Genomic DNA, 1,400 nt, shown 5'->3' with positions numbered 1-1,400 from the left:
ATGGCGAGGAGGGTGGTGAGGAAGCACCCCAGTAGGGCGAGGAGAAGGAGATGGGGGTGCTCGTCGGCGACAATGAGGGTGGCGGCAGTGAGGGGGGTGACTTGGTTCACCACTGAGTAGGTCAGTAAAAGGTGTGGGGGTTAGTTCAATTGGGGACATTACTTGTGCTCTGTTATTTGCCCAGTTAAGAGCTTGTTTGGCGATGGGGGTGGTGATGGGAGTGGGGATTCGGTCAACTTGCAGTCGGATGGTGTAGGTCTCCTTGAGGAAGAAGATGGCGAGGACGAGGATGAGGATGAGGAGGGCGGAGAGGAACCAGCTGGTGAGCAGGAGAGCGAGGAGTAGTTTCGTGGATGCCATTGGGGAGGTAGAGGAGGACAGCTCTTATGAGGGATCATCCTTTGTTTGGTTGCAGAAAGTCTGCCAAAGCATCTTTGGCATGTGAAAGTTCAGTTTTCAGCAGCCAGGAGTCATCCAAGGCCAGGTATCCCTTCCATCTTACCTGGTACAGTGTTCGCTTGCCAACTGTCTTCAAATCAATGATACATTCTATTTCAAACTCCTCCTGGTTCTTGATTAGTTCCGGGGGTGGTCGGAGGTAGTTCCTTCCATGCATTGTTGTTTCTGAATAAGGGTAGAGTAACCCCGCATGGAATACAGGGTGAATCTTCCATTTGGGCAGCAATTTCAAATGGTGGACGACAGATGACAGTTTCTGATCAATGGTGAAAAGTCCATAGCGTTTTGGTCCAAGTTTGGCTTTTGGGTGGAGTCCTTTGAGGTTAGTGGCTTCCAGCCATACCCTTCTGACCAGGTATGTACTCGACAAACTTGTCCTTTTTTCGTTTCTTGACTGTTTCCTCTGCTAGTCGGATACTGGATTGGATTTCTGTGCGAAGGTGTGCTAGCTGGGTGAGTCTGGAGGCGATATCTGGAGTGTCCGCTGTTCCCACAGTGGGAATATTATGCCGAGGTTGGTAACCCATGAGCACTTGGAAGGGAGAAGTTTTGATTGCATCATGATACCTATTGTTATGCGCAAATTCTGCTAGTGGCAGGTGACTTGTCCAATCAGTTGCTTGGTGATTACAAAAGATCCAAAGATACAATTCCAAATCTTGATTGACATGTTCTGACTGTCTATCAGTTTGAGGATGAAACGCGCTAGAAATGTTCTGTTTGATGCCTAATTTGGCACATAATTCCCTGAACATCTGTGATGCAAACTGTGGTCCTCCGTTGGAAATAGCTTTAGCAGGTAGTCCAAATCTTCTGAAGACATGATTCTGATACAGGGTAGCAGTTTTGGATGCTGTAACTGTCTTGTTGCAGGGTATGAATACTGAAGCCTTGGTACAGTCATGATCAGTAACCACCAGACAACTGTCAAAGTCATTGCT

At 47.9% G+C, this 1,400-nt stretch overlaps 1 protein-coding gene across 1 annotated transcript; it reads left to right on the top strand.

The window, feature by feature from the left end:
* Positions 1 to 50: 50 nt before the first annotated feature.
* Positions 51 to 988, top strand: FIBRA_09368 (uncharacterized protein; the record flags this gene model as incomplete). Its single annotated transcript, XM_012321679.1, has 5 exons — positions 51 to 96; positions 185 to 322; positions 741 to 814; positions 870 to 899; positions 956 to 988. 5 exons carry the CDS (start codon positions 51 to 53, stop codon positions 986 to 988), a joined length of 321 nt encoding a protein of 106 aa, XP_012177069.1.
* Between the last annotated feature and the right edge of the window lie 412 nt (positions 989 to 1,400).

Source organism: Fibroporia radiculosa (genome assembly GCF_000313525.1).
Source record: "Fibroporia radiculosa TFFH 294 genomic supercontigs, scaffold34473, whole genome shotgun sequence".
Classification (NCBI taxonomy): Eukaryota; Fungi; Basidiomycota; class Agaricomycetes; order Polyporales; family Fibroporiaceae; genus Fibroporia; species Fibroporia radiculosa.
Note: the sequence above shows the minus strand (reverse complement) of the source record. Positions and strands in the feature narration are given on the sequence as shown.